Below are 25690 nucleotides of genomic sequence, written 5' to 3'. Positions count from 1 at the left end.
CACAACTACCCCCCTTCTTGGAAGGCAGATTTGCTAGAGTTCTCTAGAAGCCACCTAGTAAACCCCAGTTATTCCTCGGCCAGGAAAAACAGTCTCTCCAAAACAAACTTACCAAAAGTAACAATTCTCACAGTGATTTACTTTTAAAACAAACAAACAAACACACACACACATACACACACACCCCGAGCCTTTTTTTTTTTTCTATTTATTGTTCTTTTGGGAGGCACAATGGAAATACCAGCTTTCATTCATTTTCTTTTCCATTGCAAAACAGCAGCGTACAGGTTACAGCCATCAATCTACAACCAGTATATACTTCAGAAGACCTCCAATTAAATTTTCACATTTCCTGATGATAAAAGAGGCACATATGCCAGACAGCAGCAGTAGCTGAAATAAGAATAGTTTAAGCAATACTTGCTTAAAAAGCTGCACTGGCTGCTATTTTAAGGCAGCTTTGGTGAAAGTTTGACAGCTTCCTCAGGAAATGAAAAGAGTATTGCCTACAGAAATACATTAACTTTGATTGAAAAGAGGCTTTTAGAAAATACTTCATCAGTGTGAAATTATATTGATATTACACTTCCTTTAGATAGAAAGACATTAATGAATCTTTTTGTTCATAATTCAGACTTCTCAGCTATTCCTTTACCTTGCAGGAATGGCACAAAACGAAGGCAGGTAGTGATGCTTTACTGTGACAAAAGGCAGAAGTTTCTTAGGGAATTAGTAATACGGGCAGTAATGCAGTTTCCAAAATCTCTCAGGCTGTGTTCTCAATGATAAGAGCAATACCTTGTCCACCGCCAATGCAAGCTGACCCAACTGCATATTTCCCGCCACGACGCCTGTACAGAAAAAGTAACAGTGAAAATTATGTACATTTATGAAACCATAGTAGCTGTTGTCCTGGTTTTATGAAATGAAACTAGCTATCAACTGGGTACTACTAAAGATGATGGTTTAGAATGTGTATGTTCTTCTTTTTCTAGAAAAATATCATGAAGCCTCAGCTGATGTTGAAATATTTCTGTAGAAAAACAAGGAGTTGTATTGTTCTTAGGCACGCAAAATGGCAAGGAATGGCATTACGGGATACTTGTGGTTTCAACACATGATAAAAATGGCATAAATAAAATAGCATTTTATTGCCAAGGTAGTTTTTGAAAGCTAAGTTTTCTACAGCACACTCCAAGAAACAGTTTTCTGCAAGGTGCAAATTAACTGTGGCTTTATGGTTGAACACTAATATAGTGTTGCAAGTACAAGCAAAAAGATACAGTGATCTCTGTCCTGAGGCAGGGAAAAAAAAAAAAAAAAGGAAAATTCTGATAGAAGTGGTACTATGGTACTAAGCATATCAAGCAAGCCAAAACAGTCAAAATTTCGGAAAATGGACTAAAGAGAAAGAGCTTGATGACAAAGCCTTTTAAAATGCACCCTGTTAAGAAAAGAACAAACTTTGCTCAAAGGCCATTTCAATAAAAGAAACCTTCCCATGGACTACTGTGGGCTTGGACCAGATCCACAGGAAGCAAAAAGTCCTGTAGTGACAAGAGAATGGAACATGAGGCAAGCTGGAGGACCTGGACTACAGCACAAAGGTAACAAATTGGTACAGAAAGCACTTTAGTGAGGAGAGTTTTAAGCCAGCGGACTGGAAGATTTTAGTCACACGGTATCTATGCTAAAAATCTTTTGCAGGAGTAAATACATCAGCACTGTATTCAGTACGCGTGGCTATCAGCTACATACATACCTTAATTCATGAACCAGATGAGCTGTGATCCGTGAACCTGAAGCACCCAAAGGATGACCTATAGCGATGGCACCTCCATTGACATTGGTTTTTTCAGGGTCAAGGCCCAAAACTTTTTCAACAGCTAGATACTGAGGTGCAAATGCCTCATTCACCTAAAACATCAGAGAAACAATACAACTGTTCATGCCTGACTTTCCACACAAGCTTTCAGCACATGCGTGCACACAAGGTTAAACAAGGCGCGCTTCTTCTCCAGGTCATTTTGATTGAGAAAAATATTAAACGTGTTTATAAAAGTGTACTTAGCTGACCCAATGTAAATTCAAATCCATCAGGCACATGTGATACAAAGGAAGTATGTTGCATATTCTATAAAAAAAGGCATGGTATATCCTGATGCAGTGTGAAGAGCCTATTGCTTTGACCAAAACCGGCCTTGTTCACAAATGGAGAAGCGTGACTAACTTCAAACATTAACAGTCCGCCAACAGAGAAAAAACACTCATGTCACATGAGGATATTTTTTTCTGTGGAAGGCTATCATGCCATTTTCCATTTCCACGTGCCTGACATTTTTTTCTAATGACTAATTTGTGTGGTCGAAACTAGATGGATAAGAGGTCAGGGGAGGTGAGCTAGGACAGGTGGGCTCCAGACATGCAGAAACACCTACGCAGTGATGACGGGCTACACGTATGAGTGGAATCTTTCTGCTAAAAAGATCAGTAGTAACCACACTGTTCATGTTAAAACTCTTTACCTCTACCAAATCCATGTCCTTCAGGGTCAGTCCTGCTTTCTTCAGAACCTCAGTAATTGCAGGTACAGGGCCTATTTGGAAATGGTTTGTATGGTTAGTTAAATAAAAAATAAATAAGTAATGGCTTATGAACATGTTCTACATAGGATAGCTTTGTAGAGCCTCATCAGATCCCCTCCCATGAGCCTCTGTGCAGCCAATGAATTCTGGATGTGCTACTCACCTGCTTTACTGGGTGGTAAGAGAACTCCTAAATCTCCAAACTATTTGGCAGCCTGCTCAACACACTGCCAGGGAAAGTTAGGAATGCCATTACTGCTGCACAGCTATGTTGGTAAACACACACATAGCTTTCAAGTCAAGAGAACTGACAGTCCCCAGCCAAATAAAACAACTTCACGACAGTTTTGAGGCACTCTCCTTCACAGTACTCTTGGTTCAGCTTATTCTTTCCTCATAACTTGCAGTCTCCAGATACACAAAGAAGAAAAAGGCAGGCTGTTGTGGACTTTGCTGGTCACGTGTTTAGTTATGGCTTTGGTGCTCTTATAATTTAGTTGTTTTGGTGTTCTTAATATAATTTGTGTGAAAACCTTCTAGTCAAAAAAACTCTGAATAAATTGTTCCCTTGGACACAGGTCCCAGCCAACTGAAGACAGTAAGATTTTTTTTTGGTGAATATTACAGAGTTTGGCAATAAAACTGTTCTCTGGAAGAAAACTGACATCTACGACCGAGTATAATCCACTAGGGGAGATTAATCTCAAAACACAGCTACCTAAGGAAAGAGACACGCAAACAGAATTTGAAAGGGCTAATTAGATATGTGCTTGTAGGACAAAGATGCTGAGAGGTTAGATGGGAGCTGACCATTAGACAAAAAACCCCCAATCCTAAAATGTTAACAATCCTAAATGCTATCTCACTACCAAAAAATGGTGCTGAAAAGTCATAGCTCAAAGAACAAAAACCATAAAAATAAGTAAATGAAAGAAGAGACAGAAAAATTAAAAGAAGAAAGCTCTCAGTTCAAAGCTCAGTGGATTATTAGAAAGCCTCAGGCAGCTTAATACTAAATTCTAAACACATCTCATTATGGATGGATTTTAGTATGCCTGTTACGTGTGAGAGTAATGGGAAGGTCTATGTGGACAATACAAAGGCCATTAATGACAGAAAAGTACTTTTTTTTCCTCTCTCTTTTTTTTTTTTTTAATAATGAATTCTCTCACTAGACATTGTGAGGCAGGACTCCCTATCACTATCAGTATGTGAAAGGGCAGTTGCTCAGTCTGAGCTCCTGTTCTCAGATCTGTTGCTGTCATGTCGATGAATCTCATCTGGTCTTTTTCAGTTGCTGGGGACAAGCTGTGGTGTTAAGGAGTTAGGATACTAACTGTTTCTCCATATGATTTATGAAGTTTTTAAACAAGCTAAAAGAGTTGCCTGACCTAGAAAGAATGGGCTAGTTTAGAAAGCACAATGACAGCATGAAGTCTAGCGAAAGAAACCCTCCCTCCACATTTGCTTTGAAGGTTGTGTTAGTCAGATAGTCTGATCAAAAATCTGACAATGCTTCATTTGCATTTCTACTGACACATGGAACCAGTCAACAATGACCTCTCTGAACAGAATAGCAGAAAGTAAAAGCGATGCTGGGATACAATGCTGTCTACAAACTAAACAGAAGGGAAAAGTCCTGGGGTGTCTGGACTGACTTGGAGCGTTTGTTTGTGTTAACAGCTACTTGATTAGGAAACACAAAATATGGGACTAACAAAAAAAGAGAAGTAGTTGGTTTGCCAAAATAATACCTGAACAGATGTGTACCCTGGAATCTAATCTCAGCTCAAGCAACTTAAGGAGCCAATACTGCTTCAGTAAGAGGTGAGGAAGACAACTCATAGTTACATATTTAATCATGAGATTTAAGGCTTACAGGAAACAAAAGTAAATTTCAGGAGAAAACTGGCTTTAAAAAAAATTGCGATGAGTGCCTATTTTCTTGACTTATTAACACAGAGAGCAAAAAAGGTGCCTAGGGGACTACAATTCAGTGCTAATGCTGCAGATCAGGCACCACTCATACCCTTTCAGCCAAACTGAGAAGTCAGTGAGTCCCCCTGCATAAGAGGGATGGACTGATGCAGTGAGACAGCCTCTCTAGTAAGCCACACAAACGTCTGCACAGCTACCAGACTCAGCATGCTGCAGCCTTTCTTTCCTTCCTTTAGGATGTCCAAAACAAGAATATTTTAATGCTGCTTGATCCTATAAAATCATGTGCTTTATTGCAACTTACCAATGCCCATTATGGAAGGGTCACAGCCAGCTGCGTGATAGGCTACTACTCTTGCCAGAGGAGTAAGACTGTGCTTTTTAAGTGCTGATTCACTGGCAATGATGACTGCACCAGCTCCATCACACACACCCTTGCATATGAGAGAAAAGCATTCTTAGTGGACCAAATACAAACACACAAAGCCCCCACATGCTTTAAACAACTAAGGCCTCAAAAAAAGCTTGAATCCAAGACACTATTATTAACATTTAACAGACAATTGTATTAGCGGTTATTCAAAACAACAAACCACGCTCTTTCACTGTCCTGTGGACTGTGAAAGAAAGTTAAATATAGATGTTTAATTAATTTCAATGTTTTAGAAAAGTAAAATACATTTTTTCCACTTAAAGTCTCCCTTACACTGGAAATATTCTGTAGACTTGCAAGGACATTATTAATACTGGGTAACGTATGTACTACTAATTACAAAAGATACTTTACAGACACCCATACTTACTGTGGCTATGATCTATTTTAGTCAGGAATTCAGATTATATGATCACAGTGGTCCTTCTGGCCCACAGAACATTAATCAATTAATTAAGATAATGACTGTAAGAGGAACAGTCTGTAATGACATGCTGCTAAGTACCCAGTCTACTCTGGGTAAGAGCAAAATGTGGTTTGAATTACAAAGGATACTAATCGTGGTACAAAGATGAGCAGCAGCAGCATGCCCACTGATATAATGCATGATTTGTAAAGCAAATGTCCAGTAATCATTGTCCCCAAAAGAAAGCAGAAGGGCTTATTGTACAAAGCCAGTGCAGGTATCAACTGGATAATTCAAGGCTGATGAAGAAGTGTCAATGCCTCACTGAAATCACAGTGACAATCCACAGAACCAAATTTTAGGACACCAGAGCAGACTGAAGGATCCCCTGACATCTAGGGGCTGGAACAGTCAACCAGGGGCATTCAATAGCACAATTAGAAATCAGGAGACACCATTGACAGCCAAAGGTGGCTCAGTGAGACATAAATACAGTGACAATAAATTTGAAGAACCTGAGAGATGGCACTTTCACAACCCAAGGCTTTGACATACTCACTGAAGCATTCCCAGCAGTCACCGTTCCATCCTTTTTAAAGATAGACGGGAGTTTTGCCAATTGTTCCAGAGTGGTCTGGGGTTTTGGGTGCTCGTCCTTTTGCATGCTTTCTTTCCCCTTTTTCGTTTTCACTTCAATTGGTGCCATCTCAGCACTAAAGTAACCAGCATCATGAGCTGCAATCACAAAAAGGAAAATAACAAGGACACTGATAAAAATATCAAGATGATTGCGCAGCATGACCAATAATCCTGTTTTCATGTGCACACCACTTTTGCTCTATTTTAACAAAGAGTCCAGGGACAGTACTGTTTATGCTTTATTTTGCTTAAATAGGCTGGCTGGTGGTTTGTTGTTTGTTTGCTTTTTAGAAACTGGGCAAAAACTCTACAAATATGTTCTCAAACTTTGCCAAAGAAAGTCTCAAATATTAAAGTGTTATTTCAGCTTTAAATAACTTAATTCTTTCTTGGCTTTTTTTTAACCACTAGATTTATTTTTTGTACACATCCCCCCACATTATTGCTTTATTCTACAGCTCTATCACTTATCAGAGAGTCAAGAAGCTGTAAATCTCAGACAGGAAAGTAGAAAAACATCCTGAGCCACATTTTCTCTTTTGATAACCAGCATAAGCTATTATTGTACCAATTAAAATCCTGTCCAAGCTGCTCCTCCACAGGATCTCACAGTTAAGTTATGATCTTGGAACAGGATTCAGCTGCCTAAATAACTTGAGAAAATTCAAGGCGCTGTAGGTATCTAAGATGCCCATAAGAGCATCACCTGAGATGACATTAGACGCCAACATTCAGGCAACTAAATGCTATCTTTTGTGTCCGCAACATTGATATGAACACACAGATTTAAAACCAAAGCAACTCCTGTCTCCCAAAACTGAACCAAGACTCCCAGTCACTTCAGATCACTCCACAAATGCAATTCTAAGGGATTTAAAACTAAGGCACTGAAATTGCCAGATCTGGTGTTGTTTAGCTACCTCTGAACTTCCTCAATAAATTCTACAAAGTCTTTTTCTTTCCTGATTAGCCACAGGACTCTCTCTTTAGTGTAGAATAAGATGAACTGGTCATAACAAGCAGAAATAAAAATAAACAAAAACAAGGCAAAATCCCAGAAAACAAGAAAGAAGCAAAAGCCTCTTCAGGGGCACAGTTTCTAGTGAAGGTTCCAGGAATGGCAGGAGTTAGCTAACAAGATCAGTAGGGAAGGTAACGCACGATTACGTTACAAAAAACACTGCTACAGCCACTAGAAAGGGGCTCGTTACTTAACCTGCTGATAGGCACAAGACCTGACTCAGTATATTGAAAGTCAAACCCCGTAGGACCAGGTTACCTGTACCACAGGGCACACAAAAGCATGAAGTACAGTATCTGCAAATCAAAAGACAAATTACGCCAAGATGCACGAGCTCCGCAAAACTTTAAAATACTTTGAATTGATGCTAAAAACCAACTAGCTTTGAAACTAGTATCATATAAACACTTCCATTCCTAAATTTACTAACCAGCTTTGCATCTCTGTTGTGTTTTGAACGCGTATCGGTCACAGTCCTCTCGCGTGATGTTGTATTTTGCAGCCAGATTTTCAGCTGTAACTGCCATAGGTATTTTAACATGCGTATCTGTTAGACCTTCCCACAATGTGTCTTCCAACTGCATGGAATATTATGAAAAGAAAATTATAAAGCACAGCAATATTAACATTTATTACTAACAGTTTCTAATTAGCAGCCTCTTGGAAACTAACATCTTTTTGTAAAATTAACTCAGGTTACTTACAGATACTTTATTTAAGTTAGAACAAACACACTGCAAAACAGTATGCAAGTTCTTGTGTGTTATCTTAGTTAATCTATGTTATGCTCTAGCGTGATTCTTTCCACTCATATGTGGCCCTGAGAGGCTGGGAAAAAGCCTATCATTCTTAGCATTTCAGCATATTTCACTGCTGCATAAATTATTTATTAGCGTCCTATGAGAAAACACACCTATCTTCCTGGTTACCAAGAAGGAAAGGTCAGGAACTCTGAAAAGGCACAGCAGCCTACTGATTCTTTGGCTCTTTCTCTCCTGTTAGGTAAAATCACCTTACTTGAGTCAAAGGTTTCTGTGGGTAAAACATCTCAGGTGAGAAAATACCCAAGTCTAACTTCACTTAACCTGATAAAGGCAAGACCAGCCAGTCCAGATCTCTCCGTCACCACTAAAGTTCCACAAGATAAATCACTCATTCACCTGTGACTGTACAATTCAACTATCTTCACGATAAGAATCTAGCACACCTATGTAGACTGCGTGTTATCAGCAAACTTGTGCTCTCTGGAGAAACCTAGGCTTAGTCCCAGTGCCATGCAAGACTCACAGAACAAAGTCAAGCACACTTCCTATTCACCACTGCCATAATGGAAAAACAGCATAGAAAAAAACCAAAGGGCTGAAACACTGAAATATCCTAATTCAGCATTTTGATGTTGGTTATGACCCACTGAGAAAATGGTAATTATCAGAGCAGAACTGAATCCTGCTGCAGATTTCCCACAGTATTCACTAAGGATACATCTTCAGAAGAAAATGTGACAATAACTTACCTGTCGATGAATTTAACATCAAGTTTCCATTTCTAAAATTGAGAGATGCTTACAACTTGGAGGTACACATGTTCTTTACCCATTGCTAGCCTTACTAGCTTTACCTAAACTGCGTATGCCTCTATTTCACAGCCTCTGACATCAGAAAAGTTTTTATATTGTATGCAGTGCTTTGATGGGATATACCAAATGAACTAAGTTTTGTGTCTAAGAGTTTATTGATATGTTTGACATGGAACAGGAATTCAAAGATAGTTTTGAAAAAGCTAGAAAACTGGCATGCCTAACAAAATTGCCTGAACCTACTGTTTTGATAATGTCTGAATACTGGATAAATGTTTTGAACAACCAAATCCGGATCTAGTCTCCAATAATTTCATTTGCAAGGATATAGTCTGTACAGACCTGACACTTTACGTTTCTCTGTAAACATGATTTTATTCAGAGAAGAAAAAAAAAAAGTAAAAAATAGTACTAGACCTTGAGTTCTGCTCCTAATCTGGTTCCAAATCGAATGTTTCGAACTGCGTAAGGAGCCTGGCTCATATTTTCAGCTCCACCACACAGAACAACTTCTGAGTCATTAAGGCAAATTTCCTGTCGACAGAAAAACAAGAGAGATCTAGGATTTAGTTTGCTGGATTTGTAAGACAATAACAACTGTTTTAGAAAAAGACCTTGTCACCTAAAAAGCCACACACAGAGAATTAATTCAACCTTAGCCACATGTATATTAAGGAGGGGTTTACCCTTCTATTAAGATTGAGGTCTGTCTCTTTCATTATGTGTTCCTTCTTTCTCCTTTCAGCAAGAAAGGATTACATCAGTGAGGGAGGAAGAGATTACGGGTGCACACGACAGGACTGATGAACAAAGCCATTAAGCATCTGCATGCTTGTTTGGTTAGGTTCACAGATGATTGAACTTTTTTTTTTTCTTGAACTCCCAATCTTCTCAAAAGGAACATAAATTAAACCTCAGAGCCTGAAACTAGGCCTTATGAGTCTAAAAAAATGGGACACCATTTTAGAAAACATTAGGTAAGCTGCCAAAAGAAACCCCCAAAACACACTAATTTGTCATTGGCAAAGTGCACAGAACTTAAAAGCACTACTTCCTAAAACACACCATCAGACCACTCAAAAATTCTGCTTCCTTCAAAGATTCACTCAGTTGGACAGTTAAGGTTATTTGTGTACTGGAATGGAAGCAGATGAAATTATCTTGATATGCATTTGAGATGACTAGTTAATAATTACTATGACTGATTTGTAGTACTATGTGCTGAGGTGCTTCCTACAGCTACCAAAAACTTTGTGCACATTTAAGCAGCTCAGAATAGAATCTGCAGCTTTGTTGTGTGCCAGAAAAATACAGAAACATTAGCTGCATTGATGAAATGCCATCTTTGGAAAAGACCTCACAAATGTATTTTCAATATAAGTGGTCAAATTCTCCAATAGATTTTCTTCAGTGTAGACTAATGTGTATTGCTTTTGCAGAAAGCACTAGCAAAAACAGTCAGATGGATATTATTGTAAACATGTAACCTTAACTCTATACTGTCTTCCACAATTTCTCCCTTAGAGGATCAGATCTAAAAATCTTTCTCCAGCCAATGGGAACTTTTTCTTTTTTAAAAAAACCAAACCACTATGCGGTCGCTCAAATAGTCATAAAATACCCTTTCATTCTGGAAAGTCTAGACCACTACTAGTTGCAGACCACTAGTCTGAATGAGCAAATGAAATAAAAATAACTATACCACTGTACTATAACTTGCTCAGTGTTTTTGGCCAAGCACTCAAAGAGAAGTTGATTTTCTTCTATTTTAGAAGAAGTGACACTATAATCCATGAAACAGTTTGGATCTTTGAACAAAAAGACACTTAAATGCACAGGTTGCAGCTTACATAGGTGAGAATATAAACAATGATCAAAAGATGAAAGCCTCCTGTTGTGGTTCTAATGCCCAGTATTTCCAATTCATACAAACAGCAGCACAGATTGCAACTGTTGCACAGCTGAGCTCTATTTCACTGGCTAACACTTGTTGCATTCCTTGTGTTAAACTCAAAATAGCTACAATGACAATTTTTAAAGCCAACCACAAAATATGGCACTGTGGAGGCTGAACTCCTGTACAAAACCATGCAGGACAACAGGAAGTCTTTACCAGTGGCAGCTAAACATCCATGTTAAGACTCATGCCAAACACAAAGTACATGTTTCTACATGTTTCTACATGTTAACAGCCTGATAAAGCTATAACTAATATAGAAAAAAAGAGCTTGTACCTGACATCCATTGGCAATGGACTGGAAACCAGAGCCACAAAGTCTGTTGACAGTGAGGGCTGGGACCGGGACAGGAACTCCCACACGTAAACCAACATGTCTTGCAATGTAAATCGCATCTGCGGAGCTCTGCAGACAGAACAAACAGGAGGTTTCGTTACACTCTAATTTCTTTGGAAAGTAAAAGTCTTGATGAAAAGTCAGAACGGTGTAATGGCATCACTGATGGAAGATAACGTATGTTAGACAGAAATCCTACTAGTCATAAGAAGTACTTGGATTCACTTCAAAAAGACACCATCCTGTATGATCAAAAAGGGCCAATATATGTCTTAACATGCATTCTAAAGAAACTGTGTGTTGTAAAAGCTAGACATCAGGCCAAAAATGGTGCTACAGATGTTAAGACTGAAGTCAGCAACTCAATAGTCTTACATTTTCCCTCATCTCTTATTTTCAAAACAGCATACACACAACAGACTGACTGGCAGGATCCTGACTGGCAAGCAGCAATTATTTCAAGGTAAATTAAAATTGCTCAGACTAACAGGGGAAGGCCCCCATGAAACAGACAGTGTGGAAATTGCGGAGATGCCAATCCTGCTTCATATCCACTTTGTGAAATTTCATAACTGTGATGGTCTAATTGGACACTGGCCTGTTCTAACAATGAAATCTTGTTCCTCCAAAGCTTTTCAAAGATGGTTCTATCACATTTCTATTTGAGAAGCAAAGTACTGCACACAGAGTAGTTTGCTTCTGAACCCACTCCTTCAGTAAACCAGGCTCCAACATGAGATGAAACAAAAACAATTAGGCTTCTGCATTTCAGCTACTGAGTCAGCAGATGATGGTGAGCACTGGTACAGAATAAAAAATAACAACAGCATTGCTATAAAAAATTATAACAGTATTGCTATAGGTTTGTCATGGATCTTTTCCAAACAGAGAACACTCATGCTGTTAGGGATCATGCCCTAAGCTCATATGTATTACAAAGGCAAAGTTCTGTGCACAATGCCACCTTGCCAATGCAAGTTCAGGGAAAAAAAATAAATCAAGCCACTTCTGCTGAAGAAGGGTAGTTTAAAATGGTTATACATACACAGTTATTTAACCTTAATCAAATAATACTTTAAAGGAATCCAGGACTAAAAAAAGAAAAATCTATTGGGATGGGGAAGTATGATGCAAAGGAAAACAAATGTAATTTCAACACAAAAAGACATTTTATTGGGAGAATGCTGTTTTTCATGTGAAAGCATTACAAGAGATTTGAATGTAGCTTTTTTTTTTCCTAAGCCACAAACAGTTCTTACAAAACCTAAAAAGTTGAATAAAAGAAGCTGAGATGGTAGCTGTAGCAGACAGAATAATCAAAAGCTACTCTTTTGGCTGGAAATCCTTAAGGAGAAATACTGCACATTTGTTCAGTTATCATGAAAGTTCTCAGGTATTTGTTTCTTCTGCACCCTTGAAACACGCAGTACAAAGTAAGAGTGCCTCCCTTAATAACTGTGAAGTCAGAAAACCAAACCAAACCAGAAATGCACTTTGCTGTCTTGTCCAAAACAGAGACCATTGTCTAGGTAAGTGGATAACTGCAGTTTTGCAATGCTGCTGCTCTGCATATAATAGAATCTATGTCACAAGCTCTTTGGAAAAGATATGATTGTCCAAATGTCTCTGCCAATCAAGGTATGTATCCTTCCAGCTCAAACTCATATTCACTCAAAAAAATTCTATAGGAAACTCAAGCGAAATGGACTCAAGTCAGTTACAGTCTCCAGAAAAAAAGGGATTTCTACAATCCACTAAAAACTCACTGATCATTGAGCTACACAGCTCAACTCATTAAAATAAGGCAAAACGTATCAGTGATTAGCAACTAATCATTTAATGAATTCCCATTTTTAGAAGATCAACTTGTCCTGGCTTAGTACCTTTGATTCTAAAAAAAGAAAGCTAAGCCTTGCTCCCAATAACATCACAAATCATGCAGGGTATGTCCCTTAAACATGAACAGGAAACACTACACTATAAAGGCTACTTACCCATTCCATTTCCACCCCTTTGGTTTATTCTTAGCTGCAAGGGAGGGGTAACTATTTGTAGGACTACACTAAAGGAGACAACTGAAATAATCACTGACCAGTAAATTTTCTGTGCTACCAACCTGCATGACACTGCCAACAATGACACTGTCAATGATCTCAGGAGAGACCTTGCCAGCAGCCAACGCAGCTCGAGCAGCATGTTCTGTCAGATCGGTGGCTGTGAAGTCCTTCAGCAAACCTCCATAGGTCCCAAAAGGAGTTCGCTTCGCCGCAACAATGAATACACCTGCAACAGAAGCAAGAATTATACAGATATGCAGAGTCTAACATACAGAAAATCACCACATCACCCTCAACTGGATAACATCCTAAATTCACAAAAGGCTTTGTAAATAAATATAGACAATAAGAAGACATGCAGTTCAAGATAAATAAGCTATAAGATACAGCAATACTTTACACTGTGAAGGTATGCAGAATTAATGGTCAGAAAGAAAAGTTGGGAGGATTGCAGATATACCTCATTTCCACAAAGAGGTTTGAAAAAAAAAAAAAAAACAGGTAGTTTGGATACCAAAGGATGCTGCCAAATCCACACCAGACATCAGTGCTAGTGTACTAAAAACATGGAAGTTACACTTATGAAATCCCACAGTAGACATCTGTGAAATGATCAGATGAAGAACTGTTTCAAGAAACAAAGAGGCCATTCCCTCATCGTAGAAAAAGCAGCAGATTCTTGGCTTATACTCTGAAACAGTTTTCACAAAGAAAAAAACCAATAAAGCAAAACAAAAAAAAAATCCCTTTTTATATGCATTTTAACTTTGATTCCTTTAACTTAAGAGGAAAAACATTCCCTAGCCAAAAACTTCATGCTACTTCCAGAATTATATAGGCCATCTAAACTGCAGTAACATCACTATTCCAGTTTCTGAGAAGAAAATCCAGTTTTCAACAGACAGGAGAGCATATGCAAGTGCCTGCGCACAAATGCATCGGCCAGAAGTAGTCTAGATGAATTTCAGCTTGGGAGAAGCTGTCTCTGAATCAAACCGAACACCTACTGACTGCTCATCACAGCAGCTCTCTGCTTCTGCATGCAGAAATGAGTGAGAGGCAGCCTGTGAACTTTCCCCCAGTTGAACAACAGAGCTCAAATCCCCCTTTTTTATAGCTGTCATGAAACACCCGCAGTTATTTTAAGTAACACCAGAAGGATATACACAGATACAAGAATGAATGCAAATGAAAATGCCTGTTAATTAAGCTGCTCACGAACACTGTTTTCAGGCCTTCTCTTAGAGGCCGTGTGATCCAGATTCTTTGGGTGTTTTGTCAGAGAGAGGGTGCTCCTCTGTCTCACATGTATCTCTTGGATCCCAGGCTGCATGATTTATAGAACAGGACTTTCCAAACTTGTGAAGGTCAAGCTTGCTCCACTGACAAGGACTTGAACACAATGTTGGTATCTGAAACACGCAATGAATAGGCTCAGAAGATCATCTGGGAAAGACCCTGAAGCAGACTAAGCAAGAATTGCAGCTTCAAAGACAGGGATGAACTCGAAAAACAATGTGGCTTTCAAAGCCATGAAAATAGCAAAACAGAACAACACCCTCACACCCTGATGCTGCTCCTGGGCTTCTTCTGGGGTACCCAGAAGACCTTAAAAAGAAGTCTTTGCTAAGCACACTACTGCTGCTCCCTTAAAATGGAGTGTTGACATGGTAACTATTCAAAAACTGTGAGAAGCACAATTTATTTCCTCAAAGGAATAAATAGCTGTTAACTATTATACATCCAAAAAGCCCACTCTTCAGGTTTTTAAGTGTAGAGGTCTCAAATATAGTCACTAAAATATATATCTCAAGACGTCTCTGTGTATTCAGAGGTCTGAAAAGTACCAAAGCTGGTACTGTGGGGAAGGTCCTGTACCCAGGCTTGGAACAAATGCTTGGAACCAACCCCTTGTATACACACAGTGTACACTCTATCCATCATCAGTTTTCACTCTTCATTTAATCATCATTCAATTGATACCAGCAAGTAATGCAATTTAATCCAAAACAATTCTTAATCAATTGACTGAATTTTTTTTACTTTGGTTGCACTTTTTTTTTTTTCCTAAAAAAGCTGAAAATTACTAACAGACACAACATGTCAACCCATACAAGTTTGGGTTTTTTTAAACAAAAGTAAAGATGCTTTCACAGATTTATGTTTACGGAAAACAGGCATGTTCAATATGGTCTGCAGAATTAGTCCCTGGATTCTCTAAGTGTTCAGGTGACAGATTTCAGTTAACTATCCAAAATGGGCTGTATTAACAATAATTTACTGAATGTTAAGTTTGTCTTGATGAAATGTTAACAATGCTTGTTAAAAAAAAGACCTTAGCTCTTTTAAGGATTATCTCACGTTCCTAAGCTTATCTTCCCTGCACCAAAGCAGGCCTTGACACTCATCCCCTTGCCACCACTCCTCCTGCCCAGGAGGATTTCCGTCCCTCTGTTTCCAAAACTGTGCCAGCAATAGCTGATTACAAGGCTTTGCTGCAAATCAGCTCAGGGACCTGACCAAGCGAAAAGAACTTGTTCTCCTCCCTTTCGGCCAGGTTGTTGGTTATTCACATTATTTGCTGAATCACAGACACCGTGTTGCCTTATAAACAAACAGTCCAGGGACAAGGATGGAACTTTGCCCTTAAACCTTCCTTTCACAATAACAACATCTCTCTCTCTTTCACCGAGGCTGCTCACTCCTGCCCACTTCACAACAGTACCGTGGGGCCAAAGAGTAAACCAGAGAAGAACACACAACTGTGGTAGCTGAAGACTAACCCAGAGTCAGCTGAAAATGAGGGGCTGATTTTCACATGGATCAGTTCTGTGACAGAGTTCACCTTCTGGCTGCTCAATAAAACATAATTCCAGACTAAGAGAGAAGGTAGACTGAACCAGAAAGGGAATAAGAAGCAGCACAACCTCTCCTAGCAGCAATGTTGTGATGAATTCAACTGACCACAGAGCCATTCCCCTAAGGGTATATTACTCCAGAGCCTACCTAATTTTGCTTGATTGGAGAGACATCTATAAATGCTACTCCCTCCACAAAACTTCAGGAGGAACAACAAGGGGTGGCTGCAGTCCTGAGCACGAAAGGACTCTGTGGCCTTTAACAGCTCTTCCTGAGTCACCATTAATTAGTACTGTCCTACATTACCATGACAAGGCTTCCACAGTCTCTGCAATCTTCCAAGGTGATAAACATTGGATGAGAGCAGAATACTACCGAACGCATAGGGATCTGGAAACTTTTGGGGCTGGAAAGTAAAGGTCACTCTGAATCCTTACCAAACGCTCAATTCAAGACATCTTTTAATCTGGTTTTGTGAACCACCTGTTGTCAAATGGTGATCTGCTACTGTAGATCTGAAATATTCTCTAAGCCTCCAACATTTCTCAGACACGCTTGGTTTCAAAATATTTCTTTGTCAGATCCCATTTTGAAGGCCTAAAAAACAATCATTAACCTCAAAAAAAATTAAGGAGCACGAACAATGTATGAAAAATACTGTAGCAAGAGGTAAGATCCTGAAACAGGCACAGAAAACTATCATCAAACAAGTATGGGCAAAGTTGGTCTTTGTATTGTTCAGTCAAGTAGAGCAATATGGAATTACCGCAACACTGACTAGACCGGCTTTCAGCACCAAAACCTCAAACCGTGACTTACACATATGTTATTATTTAGGTTCAGTCTGTCAAGTAGCAAAGCTCTGTCAAAAAGATAAAAAGTCCTATTTCAATACATTTCAATTTTGTTTTTAAACAAGATCATATTTAAAGGGCATATTTATCTCATTTTAAGAGACACAGAATTTAAACCATGTAGAGCATGAAGTACTTCTTTACACAAAACACTTTTAGGAACTGTTGGCACTTCCAAACAGAACTATTCTGCTGTTACAGCTAAAAGGGTTTGGGGGTGACAAAAGAAACTTTCAGTCACTGACACTTCAAGTGTCATCTCTAGTCACTGCACGTAGACACGGCCAGTTACTGCACGTACATACCCACCTTTTGCTATAGGTTTATTAGTACCATAACTGGTTTAAGCACTGCAAAAAGTCAAACACAGTATATTCAATATGTATTCAAACAGCGTTCAAAACAGAAGCTTGCAACCAACACCGCGTACCTCTTCTCCTCCCTCTGCACCTAACGCACACAGAAGTGTTATTTGAAAGGTTGCATTTATTTCCAGCTGTTAATGGCACCGATGCTGACACACCTCGGAAGAGACAGAGGGGAGGAAAATCCCCCCCCGGACGGACGGGAACGGCTTCAGAGGCTCCATTTTACATTTCCTGACGGACCACACGACCTCTACAACCGTGCGGCCATGGCAGGGCCTGCCCCGGCGAGGCCCACTCCCGCCACCCCGGGCAGGGCAGCCGGGACAGCCGCGGCACCGCCGGTCACCTTTACCTCAGACCTGTCCCAGCTTTCCCGCCAGCCCGACCCGCCCTCACGGAGCCTGCCCGGGCCTCGCTCCCCCTCACAGACCGGCGGCCACGCCACCGCCGCTGAAGAGCCAAGGACCCGTTATCCCCCACACGGTGGCAGGGAGCCGCCCGCCCCGCTGCTGGCTGACAGGGGCCTCACCCCGCAGGAGCGCCATAGCCGCGCCGTTCCGTTCCGCTTCGCCGTCTGCCGCGCCCGGCCCGCCCCTCGCCTGCGCCTGACGCGCCGCACATTCGCCACGCTGAGGGCGGAAGGGACAGGCCCACGAAGACGGCACTTTTAAGCTTATTTAATTTTTTTTTTCCCCGCTTCTACTTGATTTCATTTCTCCCTCCTCGCCGTCCCCCCACTCCGCGATCGGAAAGGACGGCGCGAGCTTTGGCGAATCGGCAGCGAAGGAAACGGGCGGTGCGGACCCCGCGGCGTTGCCCTGGCAACGGCGGCCGCGGCGGAGGTAGGCCCTGGGCGGCGGCGGGCGGACCAGGCCCGCTCCCCCCGCCAGACTCGACCTGGCCCGGCCTGGGGTCGCCCCGCCGCGGTCCGTGATGAGTAGCCACTGCGCAAGCCGAGTTACGCGGGACCGGTGAGGAAGCTTGTGCTGGGGAAGGTACCTGAGACCCGCGGGCGGCGGCCAGGGGCGGCCCGGGAGCCCTGAGGGCAGCTCCCCTCCCTCACGGGGCCAAGTCACACTCCCCCGAAGGCCTGGTCTGGGATTTTAACGGAGGTTTGCAGCCGTGAGCTGCTTCGCAGTCCACGGCTGGCCTAGCTCTGTCCCTGTTCCCAACCAAGCTTTATCCTTTCGGGACTTGCATGGAGAAAAGGACTTGCCTCCTGGTATTCTCCGTGGCCCATCTCTATTGCAACCTCCCGGCTGTGCGTAGGCGATCCACAAAAAACACCTTTCAAAGCTCTGGTGGTTGAAAATGCACGTTGAGGTATGATTTTGTGCCTAAAACCTTTAGCGGAATCATTCAGACTGGCAGAAGATGGAAGGATCAGTACAGTGTAAAAAAAAAAAAAAAATTAAAAAAAATCTTTCAACAGCTTTCCCTACATCTTTCCAATCATTTCATGAATTCAGAGATGAGTGAATGTACAGTGACATCCAGCACTGTCTTTAAAAAAAGCAGAGGGTTTTACTATATTTTTTCTCTCTGCCCTTGACTTAACCCTGTCATCTTTAACGCATGCACAGGGGCTGGCAGTGCATCCCCTCTTCTCCATTCATTTGCAATATGCTTCCACACTCAATTGGTTTCTCATCAGCTCACAATATTTAAGTACCTCTGAAATTAAATTATAACTTCTAAACCTTTCAAAGTCTTAAGTAAGAGCTTTGAGATTGTTGATTTTGTGTTTGTAAAGTACCTTGTCATTTCAAAACAGAAATGTTTCCAACATATAGAAGTAAATATCGAAAGGTGTATTTTTAACATTCCCATTTTTTGTCAAAAGTCACAATATCTTCAAAAGTGTTTATTTCACAAATTTTTTTATCCACGGCTGAATATTACAATGACTATTACAAGCATTTAGCTATAAACAGAGGTGTAGTTTACAGATTTGTTCAAAATGGAAAAATATAAGCAGTAGTATTTCATCTATAGTATTCACTCATGTATATCATTCAACTTCTATGAGAGCAGCTATACCTTCTGCTTGTTAAGGTAATGAGACTTCACACACACACACCTCAAAAATCCCCAAACAAAATAGACATTGCACTGTAGTAGCACATTTTTTTGATACTTTGTTTTCTTCTAATTTCAACTTAATTTGAAAGTCTTTGTCCACTTGCATTTATGGTTTGAAATAAATGGTATCATCTTCATTGGGGAATCTACCTTGCTAGAACTTCTTTCAGGGGAAAAAAAAATCAATTTATGACTGTAATATATATGTGAATCAATAAAGTTGGAGGAAAAAGGTTCGTGGTAGTTCATGCAATTCATTTTAATTAGGTTACCTTTATATGTAATGGCAAAAATGTTAATTTTTCAGTTAAATATGGACTGAAAGAATAAGTTTGCAGTTTTGTTCATTTACTATTGAAAACAGAGGAAAATGACTTCTTGTTTTAAGTGCATCTTTTTCACTTGTATCTTTTTCAAATCACACAAATGGAGAGGTCACATATTTCAAAGACTTTAGGTAGAGTTGTGATTTCAGCGTTTAAGTTGCAGTATCAGGAAAGGTAGTCACCATGCTTAAATTCTGAAGCATGCCCACGTTTTTTGTTACCTTTTCACTCATACAAAGAAGTCCTTTCAGATACAGTGAAGTAAGTTGTATGAGCAAAAAAATGTTTATGATGCATAAAATCAGTCTTGAGTTCTAACATTCTTTTCTACAGTCGACTACTGCAACAACTTTACTAGCTGAAAGATAAGCAACCTCAGGTACAAAATGCCAATTAAAAAAAAAAAGAGGAAAAAAAGTCTATCAAAGCAAGTTTTTGGTGAAAGTGAAACATGTACGTTGTCCTGGATGCTTCTCGTAGGCCAGACAGCATGTGCCTGAACTAGCCTTTGAAGTGTGGGTTTCATAGTGGTGGTGGTTTGTGTGATTTGTGGTTTTGGAGTTTCATTTTTGGTTTTTGGTTTATTTTTACATCCCAATACTGCTTTTCTAAGATACATTATACATGCAAAAATCAACATGGGTCAGTATTGTTTTTTTCCTAGGAACTTCAAAGTGATTTTACAGACCCTGTCAGAGTGAGATTTTTCTAAGGAGACTTATAAATTCACAGACAACTTTTTATGACAGAACAATAAAAATATCCCCACATTTTAACACTTGTTTCGGAGAAACAGCAGTTGAGAAGTCAGTTACTTTAGTAACAGCTAAAGGCACACAGTGGGAAAATCCTCAACTTAATAATCAATATTTTACAATAAAGACAACTGAAGAACAGCCAGCTTTCTCAAAGCCATGCTTTGTGTTGAATTTGCTCTATAAAGAAAGAAGTGGCAATCTGAGGAAAGGCAGGCATGCTTAAGCATAGCAATTTAACAAAATTAACAGTTAAAAGCAGATCTAAAAAATCTCCAACAGAAAAGATAACATATATTAAAGGTACTTCATACAGAGTCCTCTTACAGATAGATGTTGATGAATAAACCACATTATCATAGATCAAGACATTAAATCCCAGTTCCTGTCTATACATATCAAGAGTTTTTAAGAAAGTCTCTTTGTTGTACATATCAGTTATGATCCTGAAAATACCAGTGAAAGACCATTATACCCTAGAAGACCAGTAACCACATTTTATAATTGTGATTAGCAACAAAATCGTTGCAGAACAGGATTCTGCAGCAACCTGGCATTTAGTCCGAACGATAAGCATTGGTTTAATCAGTTGGGAATTGTACTCTGAATAATTTACATCAGAGAGAGGTAGAGACCTGAAGAGCCTGAGAGGAAACTGCTGGCCTAAGATGAATTCTGAGAAATAGCTCTACGTTAAAACTGCCTTAGAGAAAGACTGAATTCTTTGATTTTTTTTTTTTATCTTTATACTGTGATGACTACTATAGTATGGAAAAAAGAGATAGTTAAAAAATTAAATTCAGAGCACTGCAAAAACATTCATTTGCAAAACGTGAAAAGAGGTAGGTACGATAAATAAAAATATTGTAGATGAGCAAGTGACAGAAGAGCGTGGGCTTGCTGGGCACAGACAGCAAAACGGTGGTATTATCCTTACTGTATATATGAAGGGGAGATGAAGGCACTACTGAATATACACAGTAGATGCAAATGCTCAAGGACTGTAGCTTGGAGGTAGTGCTGGTACTATACAAGCAATTAATTTTCTTCTGTAATTAGTTGGGTGATGGTTAGAAGAAAAGATAACTTCTCCCTAGGGAACGGCCTTAGGTCTGTCCTTTGCTGGCAATAGCCATACAAAACCACAGTCCATTTGAAACAAGGTATTTGCCCACCAGCATAGACCAATGTAATTCTTCACAGCACTCAACTTTTTCCTTTAAAAATGTGCTTTTGGATAGTAATATACATATATGGTACATACAGGACTATTACTGTTTGTACATACATAGATTATATACATGATGTTTAAATCAAAACATGCTCTTTGTCTAAAAAGGTGACTGTAGCATGGCGGGATTTAGTGTATCTTTAATAGACTTCACATTCTATTTTAAACCTCTGAGCAGACCGGGTACCTGATCAGAAATTTGCTGTTTAGATGTGATTTATGCCAACTAAAAGCAGTCAGATGCAGAGAGGGTTTGGATTTTGTTTGTGGTTTGTTTATTTTTTTGAAAGCTCTTAATCATTGTGGAATTGCTGAGACTTAAGCAACCACAACCACAAAAGGAGAGTTTTGGGCTACTTAGCCAAGACCGTTACGGAAGTGGAAAGGACAAAATGCTCGCGGTGCTAAGAGGTGCGGGGATTTTGCTGCTGCCAAACATTCTCACTGCATTTTGGCACACTGAGCCATGGCCCGAGCATCACCACTGAGCAGTTTGTAGACCGACCACCACTGGGATCGTCGTACAGCATCACTCGGCCATGGGAACGCACCTTTTCCCCTTCTCAGCAGGGAGAGTGGCTCTGCAGTAACTGAGAATTCAATGTGTTGTGGTAAGTACTGAGAAAAATCAGTGACTGCTTCTGTGAGTAGCTGGCCCCTTTCAGCATCTACCTGGTGAGGTCAGAGGGTTGGGTTGGTTTAATTTATAAGTAAGGTAAAAAAAATCCTAATAAATCCTAATAGAATTTGAATTGATTGCAATTATTTAAGGTTGTTGTAGACAAAGAGTTCATGTTCACTCTTAAAGAAACAGCTTACATTACTAACACACTATCTTACAATTTTTCTGTGTTGAAATATTTCATTTCTTATCCATTTCCTTTTGTTTTAATTTTTTTTTTTTTAAACTATTCTTCATTTGTCTAAGCCTTGTATTTGCATGACCGGATGGCTATTGATTTTGGATGGCAATTGAACGGAATAGAATTTTTCCATGGACTCCTATGGCCAGGACTAGCCCACTGCACATAGGTAGGACTGGGGACCCGATGATAAAACGCATGTCTCACCTACGTATAAGATTCTGATACAGGCCACGTAAGACATCTAAGAACCTCAGTAGCCACTGCACAAAAGTTTTCAACTTTTAAAAGCACAGAGAAAGCCAACAGCAGGGATCAGGATGATGCTTGTCTATACCAGAAGCGGGAGGCCCAAGGCAGTCCCTTGTCTCAAGATTATTTCACTGGGACAAAACCTTTATAAGTCACTAATGTAAATTTGGTAACAGAAGAAAGTCCAAGCTGCCTATTTATTTGAATTCCCATGAAGCAGATGCACTGGAAGTAGTTTGGAGGAGCAACAGCATTTCTCAAACACAGAATTTGTGACAGATTTCACATCAGTGGAAACAAGCAGCATCCAAGCCCGTTAACTTTGACTGGTGTGATAAATGCGTACTTGCATCTCCTGCAGTTTGCTTTCTCAACTCGCTATCATCATACTGTCACTAGTAAGAACAAGAGGCAGAACTGCATGTCCTGTTATTAATACATGCAAAATCACCTAGCTATCAGACAATTACATGTCCTTCAAGGCAGCATAAGTGTCTCAGATTTTGTTTTTGATTTATCTGTCATTTCTTCATAGACACCTATGAAGATCAAAGTAAGTTGCCTCCCATTCACCATTCTTTTTTGTTAGTGGCTTTTGCAGATGATTATGGGCTTTGAACTACATCAACATAAAATCAAACAGTAAGAAATAAATCTACATTTCAAATATCCTTATTTCTGATCTGCAAATTACCAGAAAAAACCCAAATCACATACAGATCAGTCTCTTTTTTACCGTTCAGTTTAGCATCTATTTATCACCACGTATTGGTTCTTCCCTAATTCTGCTTGGTCCACATTTAAAGAGCTCCTTAAATTCCTTTCATGATTTTTCTTTCTTTTTGCTGGGGGTCTCTGGGTAGGAGAGCTGGGCTTAATTATACTTTCTTCAGACTTTATTGAGAAATTCCAAGTTGAGAGAAGCAGGGAGATGAATGGTGTCCATGGTTATGGAGGATGGGTTGAATGGGAAAAAAACTGGGAACATGTGCTTGAAGTCTAACAGCAGCTGCGGAGGGTCATTTCGCTCTTGCAAGTGTGCCTGTGAGGTGTGGGAGAAGAAAACAAATTTCATATCAGTTGTTGCTTTTTCTTTGTGATGTTTAACATCATCAAAGGTTCAAGAATGTACACAATTTTAGAGATACTGCTAAAAACCAGTGAGAACTATTTTGTTCTCTATTGCAGCAGCCTTCCCCTAAGCAAATATTTACAGGAACTTCTACACAGACCATAGGAAATACTGCTTCAAAAGAACCTGGCTACATTTTCTACATGACCACAGAGCAAGATATAGGACTTGGAAACAACACGACCCCCTTACACTGCAAAAGCAGCACTGCATGATACCAGCAGACCACTTTCGATTCAGCTGCTCAGTGATGGAGACATATTCTAGTAGTTGAACACACTTCTCTTTCCACTTCCTGCCTCCTCCTTGCGAGCATTAAAAGATGCTTGGTTTTCATGTATTTAATTTTCTTTAGTTGCCAATTTCTGCCTTGTATCTCAGAAGTAACTGCATTTCACCAATGTTTCACTGACTCCTGCAACCTTACTTCTGAGTCGCATTGCTACTAAAGAGCATTTGATTAGCTGAGCTGGGAACTTCGGTGCTTATTGCCCTTTGCGATTAACAGCCTGGCTATCCCTCCAGCTGTATGTTGCAAGCAAGCGAGTGCGCACGCAGCACACTAAATTCAGGACAACATGCAGCAGCATGCCTATTACAAAATGCCTGAGTTAGTAATGATTTAATACAGATGTCATTAGTACTATCACCTCCAATTTACAGCCCTTTCACTTACCTGTATGTCTCGTATGAAAGCTACTGTCACGCGTTCTTCAAACTCATTCATAGGAGTGTAGAGATTAAGTATCTTTACAATCTGTCAAAACCAAAATAGGATTACGGACAGTCATGAGACACCAAACTTTTCCAGAATACAAAGCATCATGAACAGTTTGTCTTGATATGGCCATAACAAGTCTCCCGTGATGCTGCTGAGAAGCAGAAGTAACACAGGTGTCATCCTGGTGTTCCTTTGCCCGCTGTAAGCTATGGTAAGCCTCCATGGACCTGTCAAAGTCACTTCTTATGGCAACGTTTGTAAATTGGGAATGGACTCGAGCAACAGACTTATACCAGGAACCCACTCAGTTGGCACACGGTGACATGGGTGACCACACTTCCCAGTACTTCTGACGTCATCTCTACAACACCTCTCTTGATGCTCCCTCACTTGTGTTCCTCCATCCCTTGGCTTCTCTTAAGAACACACGTTCAAGACAGGGAGATGGAGATACAGCAGAAAGGATCTCCAAGAACCACTGGAGATCAGCTCACATCTCTCACTTCTCCCTTTCTACGACGTTATCAAATTAAGGCCAGACAATTAAGGCCAGCAGCAAAAACCTTGAGTTTGTATCCTTCTGAAATGGATTCTCAAATTTAAGGTCAGATCCAGCCAGCCTAGGTGGGCAGTTCTCAACCTCCTGCCCCAAATATGAATCCTTGGTGGGCATCCTGCAGACCTAGCCAGGTTAGACCATGGCAAAAGACAACAGGTGGTTTTAAAATCCCGAGTGTCTGACTTATGCCATGAACTCCTCAGGGATGGGTTTCATCTTTGAACATTTCTGCTGGAGCTCCAGCACCATCAGCAGTGCTGTAAGAGAGGAGCCACTGCGACGACCACCTCTGACAGAGGTCAATACCAAACGCCAGTCTTGAAAAGGACAAGTTGTCCCCACCATGGGAATGGCACACTGACCCTGGGCAGTGAGGATCTGGCACTGGGAGATTACCCTTTCCCACTCCTTTAATGACCAGGACCTCTGGTGTAAATGTCTGCCCTGCTCCTTACCTGCTGCTTTGTGAGTGACGTGCACAAGGAGCAGATAGCCTCGGCATCTTCCGAGGTTTTCTTTTTCAGCTGCAGAAGCTGTGCCGCTTGAATCAAGGGCTCCAACGTTTGTGCGGCTCCACTCTGCTGCAGGTTCTTCCCACGCAGCCATTCCTCCAGCTGGTTTATGTTAAACCTAGGAAAGCAACCAAGATAAGATGAGAGCTGGGAGATAAGATGTACCATCTCAAAAATCCTCTATGAGACTCCAAGTATGTTGCAGTGCTGGTATATGTCATGTTTGT

The 25690-nt window shown here is 40.3% G+C and overlaps 2 protein-coding genes across 5 annotated transcripts in view; both read right to left on the bottom strand.

Annotated features, from left to right (window-relative positions):
• Positions 1–254: 254 nt before the first annotated feature.
• Positions 255–17670, bottom strand: ACAA2 (acetyl-CoA acyltransferase 2). Of its 3 annotated transcripts, XM_054810529.1 has the most exons (11): positions 17560–17581; positions 14168–14361; positions 13009–13175; positions 10833–10961; positions 9016–9132; positions 7453–7600; positions 5922–6097; positions 4828–4957; positions 2526–2596; positions 1763–1917; positions 255–851 (listed from the first exon to the last, which is right to left on the bottom strand). In XM_054810529.1, the coding sequence occupies exons 2-11, from the start codon at positions 14280–14282 to the stop codon at positions 767–769; spliced, it is 1293 nt and encodes a 430-aa protein (XP_054666504.1). In that variant the 5' UTR covers positions 14283–14361; positions 17560–17581; the 3' UTR covers positions 255–766. The 3 variants fall into 3 exon arrangements, with proteins under 3 accessions (XP_054666504.1, XP_054666505.1, XP_054666506.1); XM_054810530.1 differs by lacking the exon at positions 14168–14361 and having other exon boundaries at positions 17560–17670; XM_054810531.1 differs by lacking the exon at positions 17560–17581 and having other exon boundaries at positions 14172–14186.
• A 1592-nt stretch (positions 17671–19262) lies between these two features.
• The window catches only part of MYO5B (myosin VB), a 148895-nt gene continuing 142467 nt past the window's right edge, over positions 19263–25690 (bottom strand). For both annotated transcript variants that reach the window (XM_054808962.1, XM_054808960.1), the window contains exons 37-39: positions 25407–25581; positions 24348–24428; positions 19263–23581 (exon numbers count right to left, since the gene is read on the bottom strand). In XM_054808962.1, coding sequence (XP_054664937.1) covers positions 23429–23581; positions 24348–24428; positions 25407–25581 — 409 coding nt within the window. In that variant the 3' untranslated portion in view covers positions 19263–23428. The remainder of the gene's footprint in view (positions 23582–24347; positions 24429–25406; positions 25582–25690) is intronic.

Source organism: Grus americana, chromosome Z (assembly GCF_028858705.1).
Source record: "Grus americana isolate bGruAme1 chromosome Z, bGruAme1.mat, whole genome shotgun sequence".
Classification (NCBI taxonomy): Eukaryota; Metazoa; Chordata; class Aves; order Gruiformes; family Gruidae; genus Grus; species Grus americana.
Note: the sequence above shows the minus strand (reverse complement) of the source record. Positions and strands in the feature narration are given on the sequence as shown.